Consider the following 25,659-nt stretch of genomic DNA (forward strand, 5'->3'; position numbering starts at 1 on the left):
CACTGTTGCAACCACTTCTGGCTTTGTGTTGACCGATATCAATGACTTACAGGCTGTATGACAGGCAGGCAGCCGCTGTGGTAAAGCTGCAAACCAAACAGAAGCAGACAAACAGAGAAAAGGCATTACTCACATCACATACTATAGTAGTTCAAACACTAAGGTACGGAGAGATTTATTTGGATTCAGCAGTTTGCTGATGGTGTCTGCTTGTTTGACTATATTGCTAGTCTCCCACTAGAATACTGATCACATGGACTTCACATGGTGCTCAATGGGTGGGTCAACCACGCTCGCACGTTAAGTAACCTTACCTGAGTCCTGAAGACTTGTGTTGGCTCCTAGGCTTTAGCTGAACACACCAACACAATCCTGTAGCTGGTAAAAGTCCTGGGTTCGAACCCCATCGGTCCTGTATTGATAATATGTAGTCTATGCTGTATATCTGTCAACTGCCCAGATGAAGGAACGTTGATAGCTTCTCCCCTGAAAGGCTTTATCTCAGTTGGTTAACACTGTCTTGTGGCCTGGGTTCGGACCCCAGTCACTCACCTGTAGTGTATTTTACCATGTTGTCCTCTCCTCCCAGGCTACAGCCCAGATGGAGGAGCGTCTGTCAGAGTTCATCCAGAACTTCTCCCCGGAGAGCGTGCTGCCGCTGGCTGACGGGGTCCTCAGCTTCATCCACCACCAGATAGCAGAGCTGTCCAGAGACTGCCTGACCAAATCACAGGACGGACTCATCACAACGGTGTATTTCTTTGAGCTGCAGGAGAATCTGGAGAAGATGCTCAACGACGTGAGTCATCATGCATAGTTGCAAACACATGAGGACGCACATACACAACACATGTACATGCTCACATACACAACACATATACATGCTCACATACACAACACATATACATGCTCACATACACAACACATATACATGCTCACATACACAACACATATACATGCTCACATACACAACACATATACATGCACACATACACAACACATATACATGCTCACACACACAACACATATACATGCTCACATACACAACACATATACATGCTCACACACACAACACATATACATGCTCACATACACAACACATATACATGCTCACATACACAACAGATGTACATGCTCACATACACAACACATATACATGCTCACATACACAACACATATACATGCACACATACACAACACATATACATGCTCACATACACAACACATATACATGCTCACATACACAACACATATACATGCTCACATACACAACAGATGTACATGCTCACATACACAACACATGTACATGCTCACATACACAACACATATACATGCTCACATACACAACACATGTACATGCACACATACACAACACATATACATGCACACACACGCACCCCTAGTCCTCTTCTGGTCTTCCAAAGTAACTGACATTCAATTTTATTGGTGAAGAACCTATTAATTGCTAAGAATTTGTTTATCGCTGTCCCTGGTGCTGAAGCCCTCTCTCTCTCTCTCTCTCTCTCTCTCTCTCTCTCTCTCTCTCTCTCTCTCTGTCTCTCTCCCTCAGGCCTATGAGCGTTCTGAGAGCTCTGAGTTGACCTTCGTCACTGAGCTGGTCAAAAAGCTCTTCATCATCATATCTCGTCCCGCCCGGCTTCTGGAATGTCTGGTGAGCTCTATTACAGGTCTATTAGGACGTTGAATGTTCAGGCTGCGGCTCAGACACTCTGGAGACTCTATTCTAGAGCACCTGGTTCAAATGGGTTTCAGAGCAGTTCACTCTCTAAATAGATCATTGAGTTAGAAATATGTGGAATTGTTGCAATAGCTTGTGAGTGGGCAATATATGCTGTACTATAATCCCTTAATTGATGTATAATTATTTTGTCATATAAAATGATTTCATATTGCGCTAATTCCCCTAATTTGGAAAGTGTGTTAACTACCTTGTACAAGCTTGAATTTTCAACACACGGACATCTTTTTACCTCAGATTGGTGATGTTAATATCAAGATTATACTAAATTGATTTTGCTTTAAAAAAAAGTTGCTGGCCACAAACAAATCCACGTATTTGACAGTCAAGCTGGCACTGAAATGAAACCCCTGTCAGTTTGTAGGTCTACCTGTGAGGTGATGATTCGTTGAAATGTTCCAGTCAAAAAGGTGTTGTTTCCTTTTCGTATTGGCCATCTACTGTAAACATGACACAACGAGATGAGTTGAGAAATGGCTACTACAGGTTCTCATCTATCGACAGGTATAAGTAGTTTACCCAAGTTAGCTGTGGTTTTATCTTTTAGATGAGGGCAAACGGTACACGTCACCCCGGTTATTGTCCCAGTTCCATTGATCTTTATAGACAATAGTGATGTGATTCATTTGCGCTAGCTTTTGATTACAGTAGAACAAGCCAATCAAAGTGTAGAGTGGCTGCTTGGTAAATGTTGGTGTGTGTGCAGTTTATAAGCAACTTATTTAGCTAAATAGAACTAATCTGAACACAAGTGTGACATATGTATGTGTAGGGAGTAATGTTTATTTTTGGCCTTCAAAATATCACAACATATTTCAGCATATTGATTATGAATTTGGACATTTAAAAACAAATTAATAATCAACAATAGGTAGCAGGAACAGTAACATTTTCAACTTATGTTTTAGGAATGTAAATGATACTTTCCGCATCATTTTTCAACAGGATTCTACTTAATCACCTAAAAACTAATGAATGAACCCCAAAACGTGCTTTGGTTTATTGATTTTGATAATATAGCTATAATCGTGAAAAATATGTTTGTTTTGCCTACTATTCCAAATGGCACCCTATTCCCAATATAGTGCACTACTTTAGACCAGAACTCTATGGTCCCAAATGGCACCCTATTCCCTATATAGTGCACTACTTTTGGACCAGGCCCCCATAGGGCTCTGATCAAAGGTAGTGCACCATGTAGGGAATAGGATGCCATTTGGGACACATACTGTTCATCCCCTTTAATCTGTCTCCCTCTCTCATTTTTCCCTGTAGCTAAATCAACGATACTAGAGGCTAACTTTATGACAGATTGTGCGGTGTATTTAACCAAAACACATCCCTTGTTTTCATAGATATAGGTCAAAGATGTCTTATGAGTCATTACATACACAGCATTATGTTAAATGCCTAAGGATATTTTCCTAACTGTAAAACATCCACCCACATACACTGCTGCCATGGGCCAACACCTCATTCAATGACAGTTGAAATGAACTCCTCCAACTGTCCAGTTGACATTCAAAGCTATATGTACATAAGTCACTGGAGTGTCCCTGGATTTACACACTCTGATTGATGGCTTCCCCTGCCTGTCAAATGCTTGGTCCCACCTCCTTCTGCTGTTACGTCTCATCTTCCCGTTGCCAGGGCGACCAGCGGAAGAGGTCGATAGGGTCAGGCTGGATGCTTCTGCTTGTGTCAGTTATATGAGAGAGAGAGTGAGAGGGAAGAGGTAGACAAGGATGGAGGAAGAGAGAAAGTGAAATGGAGGGGGGAGAGAGAAAGTGAAATGGAGGGGGGAGAGAGAAAGTGAAATGGAGGGGGGAGAGAGAAAGTGAAATGGAGGGGGAGAGGGAAAGTGAAATGGAGGGGGGAGAGAGAACGCGAGAGAAGGAAAGATGGAGGGAGAGACAAAGGAAAATGCAGAGGAGAGAGATGGAGAGAGAGAGGAGAATGAAAGAGGTAGGGAAAGGTAGAGGGAGAGAGGAGAGAGAACGTGAATTGGAGGGGAGAGAGAGGGGGGGGTTCAGTTCATTTGGCATTCTAGTCACAGTCTCCTCTGATTTGGTGAAATGTCAGAGCCATGGTGGAAGAACATTATCCCACATAGAGGTACATAGAGCAGAGCAGAACTCTGTGCAGAGAGTTTCACTCCCACAGAATCAAGTACAATACTTATATTAGTCTTATATTGTGTCTCTAATCTATGATCACTCCACTCATCATAGTTGGCAATCCAGGGAACTTTGTAAATTTACTCAAAGAAATATAATCTATTCTATTCCTTCTATTTCTATGGTTCACTCCTCTCATATGTATCTTAGTTGGCAAGGCCAGGGAACAGTTGATCATCGGAACACTGAAACCAGGAAATGACCTTCCCCTCCCAGCCCCAGGTGCTCTGGTTTCTAATAACAGTGTTATATCCCTCCACAAAGGGTGAATGAAAGAGATGCCCAGAGGACAGAATAAAAGGCTATGTTAATCAGCTGTAGGGCTTATTGGAGCAGCAATTCAAAGTTATGACCATGTTAGTACCCAGCAGTTTATTAGCTCCTTATTTCAGCCTGTAGGATTCCCCAGTTAAACTCAAAACAGCACACAGAATACCATACACAATGGCAGTCGATGTGGCAGGATTTAGTCTGTTACACTCTATATTGTCCCCCCTCCTCTCAATACCACAGACATTACTGCCAATATTGTCCCCCCTCCTCTCAATACCACAGACAGTACTGTCAATATTGTCCCCCCTCCTCTCAATACCACAGACAGTACTGTCAATATTGTCCCCCCTCCTCTCAATACCACAGACAGTACTGTCAATATTGTCCCCCCTCCTCTCAATACCACAGACAGTACTGTCAATATTGTCCCCCCTCCTCTCAATACCACAGACAGTACTGTCAATTTTGTCCCACCCTCTTCTCAATACCGGCGGCAGGGTAGCCTAGTGGTTTGAGCGTTGGACAAGTAACCGAAAGGTTGCTGGATTGAATCTCTGAGCTGACAAGGTAAAAATTTGCCGTTCTGCCCCTTAACAATGCAGTTAACCCACTGTTCCTAGGCCGTCATTGAAAATAAGAATTTGTTCTTAACTGACTTGCCTAGTTAAATAAAGGTAAAAAAATATATATATATTGTCCCCCCTCCCCTTCATGTACAGGAGTTCAATCCAGAAAAGTCAATACTACATCAAGTTTATGTGGCAGACTGGCAGCTTTTGTGTAACTTTGTATTTGGTTCCTCTCTGTAGGAGTTCAACCCAGAGGAGTTCTATCACCTGCTGGAGGCAGCGGAGGACCACGCCAAGGAGGGACACCTGATGAAGACGGACATCCCTCGCTACATCATCAGCCAGCTGGGTCTGACCCGGGACCCTCTGGAGGGTGAGACACACACACATTTAATGAAGATGGATACTCCTTGTTACGTCAGGACACTCTAGAGCCCTCAACTCTGGAACCACTTGGCTTTATTCCTGTCTTCTCCTCCAATCAGGGACTGATTTAGACCTGGGACACCAGGTGGGTGGAATTAATTATCAGGGAGAATGGAAAACCAGCAGGCTCCGGACCTCGTTGGGTAAGAGTTTAATACCCCTAGACTAGAGGGTGAGTAAGGGAGGGGGAGGATGAGAGGGAAGAGAGGAACGGAAAGAGAAATTGAGGGTTGGAACAGACCAGGGACCCTCTGGAGGGTGAGAGAGAAGGATGAGAGGGAGGAGGAGAGAGAGAGGAAGAGATGAATGGAAAGAGACAGATTGAAGGCTGGGACAGACCAGGGACCCTCTGGAGGGTGAGAGAGAAGGATGAGAGGGAGGAGGAGAGAGAAGAGAGGAACAGAAATAGACAGATTCAGATGGCTGGGACAGACCAAACACCCTCTGGAGGGTGAGAGAGATGTAGGAGAGAGGAGTAGAGGGGAGATTTAATGAAGAAGAGAGTAAGGAAGAGAGGGATGAGAGGAATAAAAAGAGACATGCAGGCAGCTGGGACTGACCTGCGACCGTGTGGAGGTTGGGATGGGGGGGGAGACAGTAGACGGAAACAAAAAGAGACAGATTTAGGGCATCATGTACCTGTAGAAGCCAAACAAGAGAAAATGAAAGATTGATGGTTGAGATTTCTCTACCCACATTTTGACAGCCACACTCCCCTCGGGTGTTTATTATAGGTAATTAACTATAAAGCTAGCAGAAATAACCTTAGAAAAAACAATACATTTTGGCATGAGAAAAACAACAGCATCTTGGCATTGTAGCATGTGGGCAGGGATCCACCTGTCAGCTAGCCTGGTCCCAGCTCTTGGCATTGTCACACTGAACCTTGGCAAGACAGCACAAACAGACCTGGGACCAGGCTACATGTAGACATTATTGAGACGCAGAGAGAACTCCCTTTACTGATTATGAAGCCGGTCGCAGCACTGCACTCACTGTCATTAATCTACAGCAGCCCCCAAACTCCTTCTCTGACTCCTTCAGTTCCGTCCAGCTCCACTTCTCACAGTGGCAAATCCATCACAAGCTGTTCATTAAACTACTCAATGTAAATGTGTTAGAAAGACTATTCAGAATCCGACTGGCTCCTCTTTGTCAGCTACCTTCAGTCTGGTTGAAGAAATATGAGTTTGGGTTTTAGTGGGTTGTCACAATGTGACACTTTTTACAAACCACCTCTTGGTTTAGCACCTTTCTGTTTTTCACCCACACAAATATTCACAGCTTCATCTCTCTTTCTCTCTCTCACACACACACTCTCGTCTTCCCTCCCTCTCTCGGTTCTCCAAACACAACCATTTTGTTTTTAGAAATGTTGTTACCAAGGTGACAAGAAGATATATTATTTTCACATCACTTTATGTGACATCTAATTCAAATTAACGAGATGCTTACTTAAAGGTGCAATGCAGCCATTTTTATCTCAATATCAAATCATTTCTGGTGACAGAAAGTACCTTACTGTGATTGTTTTCAATTAAAATTATTTTAAAAATAATTATTCTTCGCAAAGAGCACCGTCTGGAAGTGGTCTGAGTGGGGAGGGGAAAACTGAAAATGAGCTGTTATTGGTCTATTAACTCATTTACCGGCTCCATCCTACCAAAACAGTCAGAAATTTCAGGCGGTCGTTTCAAACAGCTCTAACACTAACTTTTTCTCCAACTTCATAGTGTGGAAATATATATAGTGCTTTGGAAAGTATTCAGACCCCTTGACTTTTTCCACATTTTGTTATGTTACAGTCTTATTCTAAAATGTATTAAATTGTTTTTTCCCCTTATCATTCTACACACAGTAGCCCATAATGGAAAAGCAAAAACAGTTTTTTAATATTTTTTGCAAATGTATTTAACAATAAAAACTGAAATATCACATGTACACTAATGTTCAAAAGTATGAAATGAAAACTTAGAAATGTCCTTGTTTTTGATAGAAAATCCCATATTTGCCCATTAAAATAATATAAAATTAATCAGAAATACGTGGAGACATTTTTAATGATGAAATTGACTGTTGTAGCTGGAAACGGCAGATTTTTTTATGGAATATCTACATATGCGTACAGAGGCCCATTATCAGCAACCGTGTTCAATGGCACGTTGTGTTAGTTAATCCAAGTTTAGAATTTTAAAAGGCTAATTGATCATTAGAAAACCCTTTTGCAATTATTTTAGCACAGCTGAAAACTGTTGTGCTGATTAAGGAAGCAATAAAACTGGCCTTCTTTAGACTAGTTGAGTATCTGGAGCATCAGCATTTGCTCAAAATGACCAGAAACAAAGTCTATCTTCTGAAACTCGTCAGTCTATTCTTGTTCTGAGAAATGAAGGCTATTCCATGCGAGAAATTGCCAAGAAACTGAAGATCTATGTAGATATTCCATTTAAAAATCTGCAATTTCCAGCTACAAGTCAATTACATAATTAAAAAAGTCTACACTGTATTTCTGATCAATTTGATGTTATTTTAATGGACAAAAAAATAGCTTTTCTTTCAAAAACCAGGACATTTCTAAGTGACCCCAAACTTTTGAACGGTATTGTACATACTGTAAGTATTCAGACCCTTTACTCAGTGCTTTGTTGAAGCACCTTTGGCAGTGATTACAGCCTCGAGTCTTCTTAGGTATAACGCTACAAGCTTGGCAAACCTCTATTTGAGGAGCTTATCCCATTCTTCTCTGCAGATCCTCTCAAGCTCTGTCAGGTTGGATGGGGAGCATTGCTGCACAGCTATTTTCAGGTCTCTCCAGAGATTTTCTGTCTGGGCCTCTCATCAAGGACATTCAGAGACCTTCGCCCCAGTCTGAGGTCCTGAGCACTCTGGAGCAGGTTTTCATCAAGGATCTCTCTGTACTTTGCTCTGTTCATCTTTGCCTCGATCCTGACTAGTCTCCCAGTCCCTGCCGCTAAAAAAAAATCCCCACAGCATGATGCTGCCACCACCATGCTTCACTGTAGGGATGGTGCCAGGTTTCCCTGCCAGGTTTCCCTACAGTTCAATCTTGGTTTCATCACACCAGAGAATCTTGTTTCTCATGGTTTGAGTCCTTTAGGTGCCTTTTGGCAAATTCCAAGCGGGCTGTTATGTGCCATTTACTGAGTAGTGGCTTCCATCTGGCCACTCTACAATAAATACCTGATTGGTGGAGTGCTGCAGAGATGGTTGTCCTGGAAAGTTCTCCCATCTCCACAGAGGAATTCTGGAGCTCTGTTAGAGTGACCATTGGGTTCTTGGTCACCTCTCTGACCAAGGCCCTTCTCCCCTGATTGCTCAGTTTGGTCAGGCGGACAGTTTCAGGAAGAGTCTTGGTGGTTCCAAACTTTTTCCATTCAAGAATGATGGAGGCCACTGGGTTTTTGGGGACACTCAAAGCTGCAGACATTTTTTGGTACCCTTTCCCAGATCTGTGCCTTAACACAATCCTGTCTCGGAGCTCTATGAACAATTCCTTTGACCTCATGGCTTGTTTTTTGCTCTGACATGCTGTGAGACCTTATATAGACAGGTGTGTGCTTTTCCAAATCATGTCCAATCAATTGAATTTACCACAGGCGGACTCCAATCAAGTTGTAAAAATATCTCAAGGATGATGAATGAAAACAGAATGCACCTGAGCTCAATTTTGAGTCTCATAGCAAAGGGTCTGAATACTTATGTAAAGAAGGTATTTCTGTTTTTTTGTTTTTATTACATTTGCAAAAATGTCTAAAAACCTGTTTTCGCTTTGTCATTATGGGGTATTGTGTGTATATCGATGAGGGAAAACATTTATTTAATCCATTTTAGAATAAGGCTGTAACGTAACAAAATGTGGAAAAAGTCAAAGGGACTGAATACTTTCCAAAGGCAATGTATATATAAAACATGGAAATCCCGTATTTGACTGCACTGGGCCTTTAACACATTTTCATTTATTTGTTCAGCACTCTCCTCCTTATCCAGAGTGACTCACATGTCAAAGTGATTTTGTTATTGTAGCGAAAAACCCAAACAACCCTCTTTAAAGTGAATTTCCATTGCATTGCTCAGGCTGTAACACAACGAAATGTGGAATAAGTCACTTTCTGAAGGCACTGTATGTACACACAATGCTATTGATCTGCAACAGTACACACCAGATACTGTATTGAGTGTTAAATCATGTGTTTTTGTCCAGACATTGTGAGCATGGACAACTACTATGACAGTGAAGGTCCCCACACCCCAGAGCCAGACGATTCTGCAGAGGTGAGGACCCTCCATATCTAATGATAAATACACTCACAGACAACCAGATCAGAGGTGAGGACCCTCCATCTCTAATGAGAAATGCACTCACAGACACACCAGATCAGAGGTGAGGACCCTCCATCTCTAATGAGAAATACACTCACAGACACACCAGATCAGAGGTGAGGACCCTCCATCTCTAATGAGAAATACACTCACAGACACACCAGATCAGAGGTGAGGACCCTCCATTTCTAATGATAAATACACTCACAGACACACCAGATCAGAGGTGAGGAGCCTCCATTTCTAATGAGAAATACACTCACAGACACACCAGATCTCTCTTCAAATAGTATCTAGCTTCAGTTGGACTGAGCTTGCCTGCTTGTTTATGTAGGGGAAGATGAAAGCCATGAAGCCGCCAAGTGAAGAAGACTTTCAAACCATCAAGCTGATCAGCAACGGAGCATATGGGTGAGTAGAGTCTGGTCAAAGCAATATGAATGACTATACATTTCATGTACATCACAAAGTCCTCACATTCATTCAAAGACATGAGGCTCCAGGTAGATTTCTCTGACCATCTAATTTTACCACAACCATACCCTTGGCTTCTTGCACCTCTACCCTTTACCCATCTCCCTCCTCCCCCTCTCTCCCCTCCTCCCTCCTTGTCCACTCCCTTCTCTCCCCTCCCTCCTTCTTCCCTCCTCCCTCCCTCCCCCGTCAGGGCGGTGTACCTGGTACGTCACAGGGAGACCCGTCAGCGTTTTGCCATGAAGAAGATCAACAAGCAGAACCTGATCCTGAGGAACCAGATCCAGCAGGCCTTCGTAGAGAGAGACATCCTGACCTTCGCTGAGAACCCCTTCGTGGTCTCCATGTTCTGCTCCTTCGAGACTCGCAGGCACCTCTGCATGGTCATGGAGTATGTTGAAGGTCAGTGGGTTTCTGAGTAAACTGTACTACTTTAATGGAATTACAATAAAGGCTTCATAGGGTGTCCCAAGAAACTTCACATATCTTACACCTTGCTCTTTCAAAGTTCTCTCCGTTCTGATCTTGTTCACTTCCTTTGAGGTGAGAGAGTTTCTCAGAAAACCCGGTTGGATTTCATCCTCATTCTGGAAAGTAGTACTCTCCCTTCTGCCCTTGTTCATTTGCCCTTCATGGTATCTGATAGGACTGGCCAGGTGAAAGCACTGTGGTGGAAACCAGCGGGGAGAGCAGCTCATAATAATGGATGGAGTGATGTAAATGGAATGGTATCAAACACATGGAAAACCACATGTTTGATGTGTGTGATACCATTCCATTCCAAACATTACTATGAGCCCGTCCTCCTCATTTAAAGTGCCACCAGACAAATCAAATCAATTCTTATTTGTCACGTGCGCCGAATACAACAGATGTAGACCTTACAGTGAAATTCTAACTTACAGGCTCTAACCAACACTGCGATTTTTAAGTAAAAAATTGCTATTAAGTGAACAATAGAAAAGTAAAGAAATAAAAACAACAGTGAAAAGACAGTGAAAAATAACAGTAGCAAGGCTATATACAGGCACCGGTTAGTCGGGCTGATTGAGGTAGTATGTACATGTAGGTATGGTTAAAGTGACTATCAATATATGATAAACAGAGAGTAGCAGTAGCGTAAAAGAAGGGTTGGCGGGTGGTGGGTGGCGGGACACAATGCAGATAGTCCGGGTAGCCATTTGATTACCTGTTCAGGAGTCTTATGGCTTGGGGGTAAAAGCTGTTGAGAAGCCTTTTGGTCCTAGACTTGGCGCTCCGGTACCGCTTGCCATGCGGTAGTAGAGAGAACATTCTATGACTGGGGTGGCTGTGGTCTATGACCATTTTTTTGGCCTTCCTCTGACACCGCCTGGTGTAGAGGTCCTGGGTGGCAGGCAGCTTAGCCCCAGTGATGTACTGGGCCGTATGCACTACCCTTTGTAGTGCCTTGCGGTCGGAGGCCGAGCAGTTGCCATGCCAGGCAGTGATGCAACCAGTCAGGATGCTCTCGATGTTGCAGCTGTAGAACCTTTTGAGAATCTGAGGACCCATGCCAAATCTTTTTAGTTTCCTGAGGGAGAATAGGCTTTGTCGTGCCCTCTTCACGACTGTATTGGTGTGTTTGGACTATTCTAGTTTGTTGGTGATGTGTACACCAAGGAACTTGAAGCTCTCAACCAGCTCCACTGCAGCCCCGTCAATGAGAATGGGGGGTGTGTTCGGTCCTCCTTTTCCTGTAGTCCACAATCACCTCCTTTGTCTTGATTATGTTGAGTGATAGGTTGTTCTTTTGGCACCACCCGGCCAGTTCTCTGACCTCCTCCTTATAGGATGTCTCGTTGTTGTCGGTGATCAGGCCTACCACTGTTGTGTTGTCTGCAAACTTAATGATGGTGTTGGAGTCGTGCCTTGCCACACAGTCGTGGGTGAACAGGGAGCACAGGAGGCGACTGAGCACGCACCCCTGAGGGGCTCCAGTGTTGAGGATCAGCGTGGTGGATGTGTTGCTACTTACCCTCACCACCTGGGGGCGGCCTGTCAGGAAGTTCAGGATCTAGTTGCAGAGGGAGGTGTTTAGTCCCAGGATCCTTAGCTTAGTGATGAGCTTTGAGGGCACTATGGTGTTGAACGCTGAGCTGAAGTCAATGAATAGCATTCTCACATAGGTGTTCCTTTTGTCCAGGTGGGAAAGGGCAGTGTGGAGTGCAATAGAGACTTCATCATCTGTGGATCTGTTTGGGCGGTATGCGAATTGGGCTGGCAGGCTCGTGTCACTGGGCACTGGGCAGCTTGCGGTTGTTCCCTTTGTAGTCTGTAATAGTTTGCAAGCCCTGCCACATAAGACGAGCGTCGGAGCCGGTAAAGTACGATTCAATCTTAGCCCTATATCGGCGCTTTGCCTGTTTGAGGGTTTGTCGGAGGGCATAGCAGGATTTCTTAAAAGCTTCCGAGGTAGAGTCCAGCACCTTGAATGCGGCAGCTCTACCCTTTAGCTCAGTTCGAATGTTGCCTGTAATCCATGGCTTCTGGTTGGGACTGGGTCTAACTAACACCACTGGTGGAAACCTAAAAACATCTATCCTATCTATATAGGGGATTGACCGAGGGCCAGAGATTCAAATAACTGTCAAGTTGTTATTTTACCATAGTCAATTCAGTTGTAGAAAGTAAAACGGGGTCACTTCCCACAGCAGCCCTAGCCAAACCATCTTCCTTAATGCGTGTTAGGTGCTCGAGGGCAACTCAACATACTCAACCCAACTATATAGCAGAAAGCAGATTGCCTTTCTCCTGATTGTTAGTGTTCAGAGTCAGCCTACAGACACAGCCAGGCATGAAGAGTTGTGTGTGAGTCAGATGGGACTCTGCCAAACATAGGTTTACCAGGCCAAGGAGAAGGGGAGAAACAACCCAAGAGAAACGACGACAGATAGGCCCGACCGACACTGTGAAATCCTTTAACCCCTTCAGACTGACTCTCAGGCTGTGCCCCATTCTCTTCCCAAAGGGTACAGAAGTGCGCACTTGCACATTGCCCGTCGTAAATTGAACAGCGCTGTTGTGGTATAAGCTCTGTCTGTAGGTCAATGAAGTCCCCACCAGTGTTTGAATCCATGACAGAAAGTGTGTACAAGTCCATTCTTTAGGAGCAGGGTAGAGAACCGAGGCATAATCCATGTCTAACCAACCATGTTGTGTTCCTATAGGGGGAGACTGTGTCTAACCAACCATGTTGTGTTCCTATAGGGGGAGACCGTGCCTAACCAACCATGTTGTGTTCCTATAGGGGGAGACCTTGCCTAACCAACCATGTTGTGTTCCTATAGGGGGAGACCGTGTCTAACTAACCATGTTGTGTTCCTATAGGGGGAGACTGTGTCTAACCAACCATGTTGTGTTCCTATAGGGGGAGACTGTGTCTAACCAACCATGTTGTGTTCCTATAGTGGGAGACAGTGTCTAACCAACCATGTTGTGTTCCTATAGGGGGAGACCGTGTCTAACCAACCATGTTGTGTTCCTATAGGGGGAGACTGTGTCTAACCAACCATGTTGTGTTCCTATAGGGAGAGACTGTGTCTAACCAACCATGTTGTGTTCCTATAGGGGGAGACCGTGTCTAACCAACCATGTTGTGTTCCTATAGGGGGAGACTGTGCCCAACCAACCATGTTGTGTTCCTATAGGGGGAGACTGTGTCTAACTAACCATGTTGTGTTCCTATAGGGGGAGACTGTGTCTAACCAACCATGTTGTGTTCCTATAGGGGGAGACCGTGTCTAACCAACCATGTTGTGTTCCTATAGGGGGAGACTGTGTCTAACCAACCATGTTGTGTTCCTATAGGGGGAGACTGTGTCTAACTAACCATGTTGTGTTCCTATAGGCAGAGACCGTGTCTAACTAACCATGTTGTGTTCCTATAGGGGGAGACTGTGTCTAACTAACCATGTTGTGTTCCTATAGGGGGAGACCGTGTCTAACCAACCATGTTGTGTTCCTATAGGGGGAGACTGTGTCTAACCAACCATGTTGTGTTCCTATAGGGGGAGACCGTGTCTAACCAACCATGGTGTGTTCCTATAGGGGGAGACCGTATCTAACCAACCATGGTGTGTTCCTATAGGGGGAGACTGTGCCCAACCAACCATGTTGTGTTCCTATAGGCAGAGACCGTGTCTAACTAACCATGTTGTGTTCCTATAGGGGGAGACTGTGTCTAACCAACCATGTTGTGTTCCTATAGGGGGAGACCGTGTCTAACCAACCATGTTGTATTCCTATAGGGGGAGACTGTGTCTAACTAACCATGTTGTGTTCCTATAGGGGGAGACTGTGTCTAACCAACCATGTTGTGTTCCTATAGGGGGAGACCGTGTCTAACCAACCATGTTGTGTTCCTATAGGGGGAGACTGTGCCACTCTGCTGAAGAACATCGGGGCGCTGCCCGTGGAACTCACCAAAATGTACTTTGCAGAGACCGTGCTGGCACTGGAGTACCTACACAACTATGGCATCGTGCACCGAGACCTCAAGCCTGACAAGTGAGTGGGCTGCACTGCCACCCTGACAAGCCCCTGGTGGATTGGAGGTTTTAAGTAGCTTTCACACTATACAATATTCACCATAAATGTAATTTCTTAGGAACATTTGGGACATCCTCTAACAATATTAAGCCAAAATGTGTGTATGGGGACAGGTTCTAGGAATACAGGCTCCTATAACTCCTACAGGCTCCTATTGGTCATACGTACGGGCTCATTGTAATGGAATAATGGCTGTTCCTGGGGTTTGCTTTGCAGTTGGTATCTAACAGCCCATGTGTTGTTCCTATTTCCACCAGTCTTCTGATCACCTCTATGGGCCACATCAAGCTGACCGACTTTGGCCTGTCTAAGATGGGTCTGATGAGCCTCACCACCAACCTGTACGAGGGACACATCGAGAAGGACGCACGCGAGTTCCTGGACAAACAGGTAGATCGATTGATTGGTCAGTCAATCAATCAGTCAGTTAGTCAGTCGGTCAGTCATGATCAGTCAGTCACTCAGCTAATCAAACAAACAATGAATCATATTGTGAGAGGTAGTATACAGCCAACTTCTCAATGAAGAGCCAATCACATACAGTATGTTAGAAACTCTGTAGATAGCCTACAGTCATGACAGTTGCGTGAGTGAGTTGAATTCAGGATCCCTTGACTTGCCTCGTGCGTCAAAGGATTGAGAATCTCAAAATAACCTTGCAAAAACGCATAATTTGCCAAGCACAGTCACTAATAATGTTTACCATACAGACTGAATCATCATCATTTCTCTAAATAAATAACATTCTGGTCCCTATTTATTTTGCAATTACAGTTTATTGTTTACGGAGGTTTTGAATTTAACTCCCCATATTAATAAATTATGCTGTTAGGCCAGCAGCAATACAGTGTCTTCTCCAGCGGTAGGGGTCCTGGCCTGGTTAAACCAGACTGAATGCTGTGTTGTTTCACATAGAGGTAGAAAGAGGACTCTAGATGGATATAACCTGCTTTAGCATGGACATTGCATGGACACTTGATGTATTTGATACCATTCCACCTATTCTGTTCCAGTCATTACCACGTGCCTGTCCTCCCCAATTAAGGTGCCACCAACCTCCTGTGCTCTACAGCGTATCAGCGTGCACCCAAGATATTGCCGTTGTTGATGATGCTTGTTGTGCATTACTGTTGAACCAAAAGATGACATGTAACAAAGATGAAATTAAATGGAAACAATTAAATATGTGTATTAAATCAAATAATAATGTATGTTGATGCTATTACTATGCACAATATCTAATTATGTTGCAGTATGATAACAATAGCCTAATATATTCAACATGCTGTAAACTATTGTCTTTTAACAGTAAACATTTTTTTCATTCTTATCACCCTAGTAATTATGACACACCCCTCACTATTGTCATTGGTTGCACTAATTGCAGTGTTTGTTTACATAACCTGGTTCAAGCATTCATGACATGACCATGAAGAAGGCACAGTGATGCTGAAACGTTGGTGGTTTACCCAATAAATTACTGGGAGCTTGTATGTAGAGTGTGCAAATCTCTTTATTACATTTTTTCAGCCTACAGTTAGTCAGTGACTCTACCAACTTGTTTGGGGTGTACACCAGCTCATGCTTTTTAATGGGTTCTAATGAACACACATCATCTGCACATGAAATAGATGAAGATCCTTTCACGTTGTGGTCTGTGTAGACTCTTGATTAGAGGGCATTGGTTATTCACTTAGCTATAATGAACTAGGCCCCTGCTGCCTCAACAGTGTACAGCAACAGTACCAATTAGAATTAGAATTCTGATTATCAGCATTATACAATCTGGGTCCTTGATTAGTGATTACTGTACAGTACTTCTGTCAGAGACAGATGGAAGAATATTCAAGCTCTTGGGCTTGCAGTTTGCTAAGCAGGCCAGACCTGGGTCCAAATAGTATTTGTTGTTGTCTTTTCATTTTTATTGAGCCTGTCTGGAGTGCCAAATGGGCAGGTGTTGCACTTTTGGGACTACTCCATTGCATCTGGTACATGTAGTTGAGAGGAAAATATAGGCAAGGAGCGTGATTGAGACTTCTGATTGGTGGATCTCTCTCCCTGTCCCAGGTGTGTGGCACCCCAGAGTACATAGCCCCGGAGGTGATCCTAAGACAGGGCTACGGGAAGCCGGTGGACTGGTGGGCCATGGGCATCATCCTCTATGAGTTCTTAGTGGGCTGTGTGCCCTTCTTTGGAGACACGCCTGAGGAGCTCTTTGGACAGGTCATCACAGGTGAGTCTGCCATCAATCAATCAGTCAAAAGCTCTTTGGACAGGTCATTACAGGTGATTGAGACATGAGGGCTGGCCTTTCCTCTGTGTTTGCACCTGTTGTCTTTTTTAATCCCCCCCAGTGCCTCTTGTTCTGTATGTCAGGGGTTTTCAAAGCTCTCCTCGGGGACCCCCAGACAATTCACAAGTTGAATCAGGTGTGCTAGCTCTGGAATTGATCAAATGAACGGCTGGGGGTCCCCGAGGAGAGGTTTAAAAACCACTGCTGTAGGTGACTGTTGACTCCAAGGCCTCTGTCTGTGTACTAACTTGTACCTGACTCAATGTTGGTACGGATCCAAATCCTTGCTGTTCATTCTCTCTGTACCTGGCTCTGTTGTCTCTCTCAGATGACATAGTGTGGCCTGATGGAGATGAGGTCCTGCCTGCTGATGCCCAGGGGCTGATATCAACCCTGTTACAGACCAATCCACTGATGAGGCTGGGTACAGGTACTACAACAGGGCTTCTCAAACTTGTTCTGCACAAGGCGAAAGGCCCTTAGTTGACACTAAAAGTTTAGCTTGTATTCTATACCCATTTAAAGATTTTCTCAGGGGACCTAATTTCAACTTGGTCCATCCCGACACTTAGTTTCTGAACCAATGTGCTAGAATTTAAGAATGTTCCTCCTGTTTCTGCTGTAGTCTACTGTCATAATCTTACCAAACACAACCTTGTTTGTCAAGGCAATGCATTGTTGAACACAGATTTTACTAGGATGTGCCACCGCTGGCTGTAGCCGGTAGTCCCATAGGACTGCACACAATTGGCCCAGCGTCGTCCAGGTTAGGGGAGGGTTTGGCTAGGGGTGCTTTACTTGGCTCATCGTGCTGTAGCACTTCCTTGTGGCAGGCCGGATGCCTGCAGGCTGACCCTGGTCGCCAGTTGAACGGTGTTTCCTCCGACACATTGGTGCGGCTGGCTTCCGGGTTAAGCTGGTGGGTGTTAAGGAGCGCGGTTAGGCAGGTCATGTTTCAGAGGACACATGACTCCACCTTCAACTCTTCCGAGTCCATAGGGGAGTTGCAGCGATGAGACAAGATCGAAAAGGGGGATACATTTATTTATTTTTTATTATAATAACAACAGTCTGGCACACAGCAGGCTACTCTCCCTAGGTCTCTGATATGAGTCAGAAAATATTCCTGCTTACTGTGTGTAATGAATCATGCCAGAATTATTCACATTTTAACCTTTGTTTATGTATTACTCCAACTACCATGGCCCAGAGCCATATGCTCTTCCGAGGCCTACATTCTTAGAGCTGATCTTGTTGTTGGTATTATTCCTCCGTGCCCCCAGGGGGAGCGTTTGAGGTGAAGCAGCACTCGTTCTTCTCTGACCTGGACTGGAACAGTCTACTGAGACAGAAGGCAGAGTTCATACCTCACCTGGAGTCAGAAGAGGACACCAGCTACTTCGACAGTGAGTGCCGTTACCTGTGTATTTAATGCCAATACAGCACACTGGCAGCCCAATTCTGATACTTTGCCCAAATGGCCAAAAACTTATCTGATTGATCAAAATACATATAATTGGAAAAAGATCAGAAATGGGCTCCATGTGTAAAGCAAATGAGTCTTTGATCTTTGATACGGGTTATCTCATGGTAAAACTCAGCCAAGCCAGAGAGTGGTTCTCCCAAAGTGTTGCAGCAACTTTGAAAAGTATAAGCAGAGGAGAAAGAACACCAAGGCTAGGGACGTTCAATTATTTATGAAAACTAAGACTCTATCTCGCGCTCTTTCTTTCTCGCTCTTTCTCGCCATCTCTCTGTCTCTCTCTGTTTCCCTCTCTCTTCTCCTGTCCTCCCTCAGCCCGTTCAGATCGTTATCACCACATCAATGCGTACGATGAGGATGACACCAACGATGATGATGAGCCTGTTGAGATCAGACAGTTCTCCTCCTGCTCCCCTCGCTTCAGCAAGGTACACAGACACACACACACACACACACTCACACTCACACACACTTATGGTTGGGGAGTAACTGATTACATTACAAAACACTAACAGATTAAAGATACTTTTGACAAACTAGTACTATTACTTCTTGGATTACTTTTAAAGTAGTACGGCTTCCCTTGAGCAAATTAGATTTAAGTTCAAGGGCCAGCAACCAATTTCTCACCTTGTCGGCTCTTCGAATCAGTGATCTTTCAGTTACCGGCCAAACACTCTACCCGTTAGGCTACCTCCCACTCTAGGTAACTAGTAACTGTAGCGGATTACATTTAAAAAGGAACCTACCCAACCCTGCACACACACACGTGCCACACACACTCCTCTGGCTGCCCTCGCTTCAGCAAGGTCATTTTCTCTCTTCATCTCCCCTTACTTAACGGTGTCTTCTAGCTATCCCATCTCATTTTTCATACTGGCTCTCTCTCTCTCTCCCTCACTATCTCTTTATCCCTCCTCTTTTTGTCCACCTCATAGTTTGAATCGCTATTATCCTGTCATTCTGTCGTTATACCATCTTTCCTTCTATATTATCTCTCTCTCTCTGCTGCCCTCCTTTTGTCCTTCACCTGTCCCTTCCTCCTCCTCTCTGTTCTCCTGTATGGGTGGGGACTAATGAAGGGTCTCTTGTGGGAATGAGTAGGGCTGTGTGTGTATGTGTGTGTGTGAAGGGTCTCTTGTATAAATGGAGAGGGCTAAGGGCTCTATTACAGTAGCAGTACATTGGTGGAGAGACCTGATTAGAGTCTAGAACACTGCCTGCTGGTTTCAAAGCATACACACGGACCCATGTACACACACACACACACACACACACACACACACGCACTTGCAACTGCAAGGCACCCGACCACAAGGTGCTACAGAGGGTGGTGAGTACTGGGGCCGAGCTCCCTGCCATCCAGGATCTATATAATAGGCGGTGTCAGAGGAAGGCCCAATAAATTGTCAGACTCCAGCCACCCAAGTCATAGACTGTTCTCTCTGCCACCGCACAAGCGGTACCGAGGCACCAAGTCAGGAACCAACAGGACCCTGAACAGCTTCTACCCCCAAGCCATAAGACTGCTAAACAAGCCTGCTAAATAGCTCATCAAATGGCTACCCGGACTACCTGCATTGACCATCTCTTGCACTGACTCTATGCACACACACTGGACTCGACACACAGACTCACAGATATTTACACCAGTGGTGGTCGGTGCAATTTAAGATGAGGCATGGCCTTATTTATTTTACAGCATATTGGATGACTGTCCTTCATATTCCATTCAACCAGCTCAATGTAACATCGATAGGTTTAGGCTACTACATGATACATTTTCTCTATACCTATCATGAGGTTGCTACAACCTAGCCTATGAATGAAAGTTTACAACGTAGGTGCACAGGTCGAGAGAAAAATGTGAATAGTCACGTTGACAGACAGTGACACATTCAATACCGCCTTGCTCACTCTTGCCTGCATCTAGCTTATTTAGAGTGTAATCGTTAGTCCAACAGTTGCAAACGAGAGTTTCTATTGGGCAAATAAAGGTATGTTTATTCCCGTTTCGTTCTGTTGAAGAAAGCTTTTTCAACATAATCGGCAGAATTAATACACCCCTGATCACACGCAAACACAGTTCACTTTCATAGCAGCCACATACAAACAGCATGATCACTTTGCTCGTTAATTCCTTCTAGCAACTACGCGCTCTCCTCCTCTCAGCTTTTCCCTTCGCTTGTGGACAACAGTGCATAACACATCAGCTGGTGGCAATAAATTCATATAACAAAAAGCTTAACTTCCAGTGTTCCAGTGTTGGCTAGCCATAGCCAGCAAGCTAACATAGCATCCCTTTCTGTTTGAGCCAGGTTTTTGAGTAGGTTAAACTATCTTGCTGTTGAACTATTGTCTTTCTCTCTCTTTGAGTCAACTACTCACCACATTTTATGCACCAAAGTGCTAGATAGCTGTAGTTTCTGCTTTCAGTACTAGATTCGTTCTCTGATCCTCTGATTGGGTGGACACCATGTCAGTTCATGCTGCAAGAACTCTGATAGGTTGTAGGATATCCTCCGTAAGTTGTCATAATTACTGTGTAAGTCTATGGAAGGGGGTGAGAACCATGAGCCTTCTAGGTTTTGTATTGAAGTCAATGTACCCAGAGGAGGACGGAAACTAGCTGTCCTCCGGCTACATCATGGTGCTATCCTAAGAGTGCTGTTGAGGCTACTGTAGAACTTTATTGCAGAACAGTGTATTTTAATCAATTATTTGGTGACGTAAATATATATTTAGTATAACTTTATCTAAAAGGGATATTTTTTTAAATGTTTCACTATTTACATTTTTCAGAAATTCACTGGGGAGGATGGTCCTCCCCCTCCTCTGCGGAGCCTCCACTGATTTAAACTGACACCCCACCACACACATACACACACACTACTACATACACCCACACACTCATAAGATGCACACACATGCATTCTGACGCCACACACACACGTTCACACATGTATGTGCACGCACGCACACACACACACACACACACACACACACACACACACACACACAAGCTGCTGCTACAGTCTATTATCTATTCTGTTGCCTAGTCACTTTACCCCTCCCTATATGAACATAGCTACCTCAGTTACCTTGTATTCCTGCACATCGACTCGCTGCTGCTACTTCCTGTATATAGACATGTTATTTTGACTCATTATTGTTACTCGTTATTCACTGTGTATTTATTACTCATGTCACTATTTACATTTGTTATATTATTTTGTATCTTTACCTTGAACTGCATTGTTGGAAAAAGGATAGTAAGCATTTCCCTGTTAGTCTACAACTGTAGTAAAATGTGATTGGATTTATTACAGTAGTTTAGATTTAGAAGCCAATGTACATATCACAGTACAGCTCATGTTATAACTGCTTCAGTTACCATGGTGCTGAATACTCTTTAGCCTTGTTTTAAAGCACCGTTCTTGTTGTTAAGCTGGTCTCCCACACACACCAGCATACTCACAGCTCATTTACGAGACCTTGCCGTGTGTGTATGCGAGTGTGTGTGTGTGTATGTCTGTGTGCGTGTTGTACGTATTAGCTGAAGCACCCACCTACTTTGTATTACATGTAAAGTAGTTGACTCTAGCCTATCCTTATTTAAATGCAGTTGTTGTAAGTTAATTAGCTCCGTAATCTTTCTATCTACAGTATGTAACTGACTATCATGTTCTATGTTTGGCTTAATGCTAAGGGTAGTGATGAGGAGTGTTTTAACCAACTTGCTTCCTTTCTTTATGTTCAGGCCATGTATTCATGAAGTGTTTCAGAGTAGGATCAGCAGTGTGGCTCAGATTTGGACTCTCTCCATGGCCCCTCTGCAGGTGTACAGCAGCATGGAGCACCTGTCCCAGTTGGAGCAGAAGGCCCCCTCAGTGACTCGACGGGAACACAAGGGCTCCCGGGAGGACAACAAGGGGAAGAGAGAGAGTCTGGGAAGCTTCCCTATCAGGGACAAGAGCTGGAGAACCGGTTCACCTGAGATGTGAGTTTGGTGGGTTGAGAGAGAGAGAGAGAGATGGGGGGGATTTCATGTCTGAGTTTCATACACAGGTTGGTTTATAGAATTGAGATCCACTGTCTATAATTGACTCTAGTGCGTGTGATTGTGTGAACTCTCATGCTGAGCTCCTGTATTGGGGAAGTGTCAGAACCTAAGGCGGTGGTAGCAGCCATTAAATCATCCAAACAGAGAGATGTTAACACTAACTTTAAGGGGGTATACATAGGCATTCATGAAATGTATACAAGTCATGACACCTTTATACCAACATTCACAACACATTGATTCAACATCAGTTTAAATACGTTTCAAAATAAAAGTCCCTTAGCATTGGGAATAATAACTTCTCTTCTCCTGGCCCCTCAAAGGAAGCGTCTGTCTGGTTCTGAGTCCCTCTACATGGACGGTGACTCCAGCCCTCCCCTCGGGGCCCGGCGCCGTTTCTCCGCCCTCATGGACACGCATCGCTTCGCCTCACAGCAGGAGGACAACCCAGACCCCCTGACACGCCAGCCCCCTGTCAAGGCCAGGGGGACTTCACTGGAGGTGGCCTCCGTTCCCTCCACACCCCCCTCCACCCCCAGCACCACCCCTGACCCAAAGGAGGAACATGTAGGAGGTGAGAGAGAGAGAGAGAGAGAGAGAGAGAGAGAGAGAGAGAGAGAGAGAGAGAGAGAGAGAGAGAGAGAGAGAGAGATTACGGGGTGGTAGAGGTTTGTTTCACTTGTATTGTCACCGGACAAACTGGTGATTTTATCAGATGAGGTGACAATTGAAAAGTCAGTAGAAAGTGATGATGTGTATAGATTGTAAGTAAGCCAAGAGAGGACATTAGCTAAGCTCCATCAATATACTTGAGACTGGAGAGTAATATTTATTTCCGCCAACAGAGAAACCACCAAGCCCAGGCAAGTCTCTGGGAGCCACGCCCACTCCATCCACTACTCCTGGACCTACATCAGCCAATAGGGAGCTGGGGGCAGGACCTGTGTATGACCCCCTGGGCCCCCGGGCCACGAATGACCTGGTCCTCCGCAGGGCGAGACACCAGCAGATGTCTGGAGACACAGGGGAGAAGAGGAACTCACGGCCTGGCAACAAGGTTATCAAGTCAGCCTCGGCCACAGCCCTATCTGTCATCATACCTGCAGGTAACTATGCTGAATTGTTATGTGTTGTTTCTGGCTTGAGTAGCTTTATATGTATTTTAATAATCAAATACATTTAATCAGGCAGTCAATTAATCACTATGGCCTCCTGCCACTAGAGGGTGCTGTGAGCTGGGATGTTACTCTAATGCTGAGTTTACACAGCATACTTCAAACCACATGATGAAATAGTACACTGTAATATGTGTATCCCTATGCCTAAAACTTTTCTTACTCTTTTTCTTACCCACAATCACTTCCATTCTCTCGCCATTTTGTCATTCCTTCATCTTTCCCCTTTCCATTACTCCTCTCCCTAACATTTTCCCCCCCACCACAGTAGACCAGTATGTCCACAGTCACAGCTCCCCCTTGGCCAGCCCCATGTCCCCCCGCTCCCTGTCTTCCAACCCCTCCTCCCGGGACTCGTCACCCAGCCGTGACTACTGTCCGGCCCCTGCCGTCAGCGTGCTGCGCTCTCCCATCACCATCCACCGCTCAGGGAAGAAGTACGGATTTACCCTCAGGGCTATACGGGTCTACATGGGAGATACGGATGTTTACAGTGTCCATCACATCATCTGGGTGAGGAGAGGGGGAGGAGAAGGGGGAGGGGTGGATTAATTAATTAATTAACTTGAAAGGTATACACTATCCTATTTATTGATTGACAATGTATCCTCGTCCAATGGCAGCACGTGGAGGATGGAGGCCCCGCCCAGGAAGCAGGACTGTGTGCTGGTGACCTCATCACCCATGTGAATGGAGAGTCTGTCCACGGATTGGTCCACACGGAAGTGGTGGAACTCATTCTAAAGGTATGATGGAAGAAGAGACTGAGTTCTACAATAGACTTTGTTGATATTCGTAGGTTTTCGTAACATCCATGCTCATTGTTGGTCTCTTAAGCTATGAGTAAGGGTGTTATTCGTCAATGTAGATGTGAAGGAGGTCGTTCTGTGACCATGCTCATGTGATGAGTAACTTGCCTGCATACAAGCGTTGGCTCCCTGAGCTAGTGCCCAGGCTTTAGCTCAGCAGGCTAACCTAGACTTGTGGCATGCAGAAAACCTGTGATCAAACCCCAGTCAGTCACATAGACATGGCTCATCATCATTCTGTGTGCCCCTGCAGAGTGGCAACAAGGTGACAGTGACCACCACACCGTTTGAGAACACCTCCATCAAGGTGGGTCCGGCACGCAAGTCCAACTACAAGTGCAAGATGGCCCGACGCAATAAGAGGCCCATCGGCAAAGAGGGACAAGAGAGGTACTGTAGTATGGCACTCTCATTTACAGTAGCTGTTATCATGTATGCTGTAACATGGACAAGAACAGTTCCATGTATTTATTCAGCATTCTGCTAATACGTTTCAGTATCTCTCCATGTTATACATTGCAAAACTTTTTAATGAAAACTATTCTCTACTACCCTCTCCTACTCCATCCCCTATCCCTCTGTCCCCCTCCTCCCTCTCTCCTCCCTACAGTAAGAAGCATAGCTCCCTGTTTAGGAAGATCACTAAACAGTCTAACCTGCTCCACACCAGCCGCAGCCTGTCCTCTCTGAACCGCTCTCTGTCGTCCAGTGACAGTCTACCAGGTTCTCCCTCCCACAACCTGTCAGCCCGTTCCCCTACACAGCAGGGATACAGGTCCACACCTGAGTCCTCCTACCTGGGTGAGTAACAGACCTGAGGGGTACACTACAAAGCAGCATCAATGAGTTAGCCAGCTAACTTGCCTAACTATTCTAAAATTAAAGATTAAAGATAAGCTTGAAATGTACGTGGAACTAGAAAATCAATAGTTATTTCTGGTTGTTTATGGAAGTTAGCTGGCTAACTCATTTATCCCACTTTGTAGTATAGTCCTCAGGGTTCCAAATTGTATTTGTTTTCTTTGAAGTAAATAGAGTGTTTGAGATTGTCAGATGAGTGTCAGATGGTCAGGGTTTGGGAACCAGTTTTGGTTCCATTGCACCAGGCAAGCTGAATCAAACAGTTGTGGCTGAACTGATTATTAATCTGTAGCTGAAGAATCTGTTTTTCCTTCTTCCTCTCTCATCTTTCTCTTTTCTGTCTATCTTCTCTCTTCTTGTCTCTCTTTCTCTACTCCTCTCTATCTT

General features: G+C 44.7%; 1 protein-coding gene across 2 annotated transcripts in view; it reads left to right on the forward strand.

Moving 5' to 3' along the window:
• LOC110513219 (microtubule-associated serine/threonine-protein kinase 1) overlaps positions 1 to 25,659 on the forward strand; it is a 79,297-nt gene that overhangs the window by 46,851 nt on the left and 6,787 nt on the right. For both annotated transcript variants that reach the window (XM_090195641.1, XM_090195642.1), the window contains 19 exons: positions 590 to 799; positions 1,571 to 1,672; positions 5,019 to 5,151; positions 9,427 to 9,497; positions 9,880 to 9,956; positions 10,213 to 10,421; positions 14,408 to 14,546; positions 14,846 to 14,978; positions 16,656 to 16,821; positions 17,210 to 17,311; positions 18,165 to 18,287; positions 18,680 to 18,792; positions 22,204 to 22,364; positions 22,751 to 23,001; positions 23,273 to 23,533; positions 23,871 to 24,115; positions 24,226 to 24,348; positions 24,665 to 24,801; positions 25,022 to 25,212. In XM_090195641.1, the coding sequence (XP_090051767.1) occupies positions 590 to 799; positions 1,571 to 1,672; positions 5,019 to 5,151; positions 9,427 to 9,497; positions 9,880 to 9,956; positions 10,213 to 10,421; positions 14,408 to 14,546; positions 14,846 to 14,978; positions 16,656 to 16,821; positions 17,210 to 17,311; positions 18,165 to 18,287; positions 18,680 to 18,792; positions 22,204 to 22,364; positions 22,751 to 23,001; positions 23,273 to 23,533; positions 23,871 to 24,115; positions 24,226 to 24,348; positions 24,665 to 24,801; positions 25,022 to 25,212 (2,947 nt within the window). The remainder of the gene's footprint in view (positions 1 to 589; positions 800 to 1,570; positions 1,673 to 5,018; positions 5,152 to 9,426; positions 9,498 to 9,879; positions 9,957 to 10,212; positions 10,422 to 14,407; positions 14,547 to 14,845; positions 14,979 to 16,655; positions 16,822 to 17,209; positions 17,312 to 18,164; positions 18,288 to 18,679; positions 18,793 to 22,203; positions 22,365 to 22,750; positions 23,002 to 23,272; positions 23,534 to 23,870; positions 24,116 to 24,225; positions 24,349 to 24,664; positions 24,802 to 25,021; positions 25,213 to 25,659) is intronic.

This window comes from Oncorhynchus mykiss, chromosome 13, assembly GCF_057628025.1.
Source record: "Oncorhynchus mykiss isolate SJ-2025 chromosome 13, ASM5762802v1, whole genome shotgun sequence".
In the NCBI taxonomy this organism is placed as follows: domain Eukaryota; kingdom Metazoa; phylum Chordata; class Actinopteri; order Salmoniformes; family Salmonidae; genus Oncorhynchus; species Oncorhynchus mykiss.